The sequence below is a fragment of the Pteropus alecto genome, unplaced genomic scaffold, assembly GCF_000325575.1.
Source record: "Pteropus alecto unplaced genomic scaffold, ASM32557v1 scaffold312, whole genome shotgun sequence".
Taxonomy (NCBI): Eukaryota; Metazoa; Chordata; class Mammalia; order Chiroptera; family Pteropodidae; genus Pteropus; species Pteropus alecto.
Window position 1 is genome coordinate 3182904 of NW_006433948.1, and position 2338 is coordinate 3185241.

General features: G+C 42.9%; 1 protein-coding gene across 11 annotated transcripts in view; it reads left to right on the forward strand.

The window, feature by feature from the left end:
• GCNA (germ cell nuclear acidic peptidase) overlaps positions 1 to 2338 on the forward strand; it is a 23440-nt gene that overhangs the window by 2983 nt on the left and 18119 nt on the right. For 6 of the 11 annotated variants that reach the window (XM_025044436.1, XM_025044439.1, XM_025044434.1 and 3 more), the window contains exon 2: positions 1001 to 1050. In XM_025044436.1, coding sequence (XP_024900204.1) covers positions 1001 to 1050 — 50 coding nt within the window. Of the gene's footprint in view, positions 1 to 49; positions 1051 to 2338 lie in introns of those variants that run through there. The other 5 variants (XM_025044442.1, XM_025044435.1, XM_025044438.1 and 2 more) reach the window with 3 other exon arrangements.

The following is a 2338-nucleotide window of genomic DNA, read 5'->3' on the forward strand; positions in this document are numbered from 1 at the left end:
CGGTGCAGTGTCGGGTGCAATGTCGAGTGCAGTGTCGAGTGAGGTGTCGAGTGCAGTGTCGGGTGCAGTGTCGGGTGCAGTGTCCGGTTTTCAGTGTCGTGAATGTCGAGTGTGGTGTCGGGTGCAGTGTCCGGTTCAGTGTCGGGTGCAATGTCGAGTGCAGTGTCGAGTGCAACGTCGAGGCCTGATTGGTGCGACACCACCGTGTGGGGGCGCTCGCGGAGGACCTCCCGAGGAGACGTGGGCGGCGCCAGCCGAATACTCGAGTTCCGATTGGTGGGCGGGCGGCTGTGGGCGGGAGTAGGAAGATATAAGTGTGGGGGGTGTGGCCTGATTGGTGTTCGAGCCGCGGGAGGTAGGTGGGTGGCATGGGAGAGTCAGAGAGTGGACTTGGCTAGACGTGTGTGTGGGCTCCGGCGGCTGGCGGGGCGCGGGAGTAGGGAGCTGCACGGGTGGGCAAGGGTACAGGGTCCGAAGCCTGGTAGGTGGAAGGCTTCCTTGAGGTGTGCGGCATGAGTAACGGCAGTGAAGGCGTGGAGACGGTGGACGGCAAGTGGCGATGTGAGGCAGGAACCCATTTAGGGGCAGGAGCACTGGTCCGTAGGCTGAGTGGGGGTGGTGCATGCTAAAGCCTCGCAGTGTGGAGGAAACGCATCTGGTGGCTCTTGAATGAATGATGTCTTTCTCGGAGGTCTCCATCACACGAGGCGGTTCGGTTGACTTAACATCAGGCGCACCCATGTGCTTTGGGCTTTCCGATTCATAGGCAAAGAACCTTGGTGGGGCAAGGTGGGAGAGGGCGATGGTACTCCTTGTCTGCAGTTTTCTTCACCCAGGCAGCCTGCAGCGAAGACATCTAAATACTTGTCATTTCTCAAAGCCACGTTTTGGCTTTAAATTAGGGTGAAGAAGGTGCTCAAATCGGTGCAGACTGTACAAATGTGTTATTGGTTCTGGGTTCTGGTTTTCTTTAAAAAGTATGTCTTTTTCTTGAGTATAGATGGACACTCCCAAAGAAACACCTGGCCAACTGAAGATACAGGATGATTGGTGAGATTTCAGAAATTTTATTTTCTTTTAGTTTTGTCCTACTCTGTTGGCAAAATGACTTTCTTGAAAAATACATGTTAATTTCCTTTGGAATCTACAGAGGGTATAAAATGAGAATTGTAAAAAGGGCTCTTAGAATTACAGGAGTCCGGCTTCCTACCTAGGGCACAAATCCTCTATGTAACAGAAACGTACAACTCCATTAATCAGCACAACACATTGTTGAATGTGTACAAGTTAAGTTTTAGGAAGTTCTTCAGAATACTTGTCTTTATGATATTTCCACCTTATTGTTTACCATGCTGCCTCCAGAAGTGTACAGATGGATAATAAGGTATTTTAAAATACTTGTCTTATCTCCTATAAGTCTTCTCTGTCCTAGAACACTGCCCTGTTTTCCTCCTTCACAGATAAGCATGTAGGTGTGTGATATGGGACAAGTAGAGACCATAGAACACAAGAGTCTAGAAATACAGCGAAATACATAAGAAAATATAATTCATGATAAAAATGATGTTTCAGATCAGCAGAGAAAAGATAGATTGATCAACAAATAATTTGAAGATAATTGACTGACCATTTGAGGAAAAAAAATTAGAATTGAATTCTTACTTTGTCACTCCTTATGCCAAAGTAAATTGCACATGATAAAATATTTAACAATGGTAAACGAAACCATTAAAAATATTAGAAAACAGGTGGATTTTTCTTTCCAATAATTTTGAAGTGGGGAAGGTTTTTTTAAGTTTGAAATTGAACAAAAGCATAAAATGACATAACAAAGAGAAAAGTGTTTGCATTATCTATATGAAAAGGCTGTTTTCGTTAATCTACAAAGAACTTTCACATATCAATTTAAAAAAGATGAAAAAACAAATGGAAAATGGGTCAAAAGATATAGAAGGTGCTTCCGAGGGGAAAAATACAAATGGTTCATAGACATAAAATTTATTCAACTTTTATTTATTTCTTTTTTAATTTATTTCCTTTTTATTTATTTTTTGTAGTCAAGGCAACCCTTGGTCGATCTCACAGATTGCAAGGACCTTGTCAGTTTACAATCCCTTATTTTTTTTACTTTTTTATTTTTTACGCCTACAGCACCTTGTCTTCCTCGATGGTCTCCCATCCAAGTACTAACCAGGCCCGACCCTGCTTAGCTTCCAAGATCAGACGGGATCGGGAAAATTTATTCAACTTTTAATTGTTACTTAAACTGAAATGAAAAAATTTAAACGATATATTATTTTTCTTTTATCAGATTGGCAAAGATTTAAAAAAGGGATAA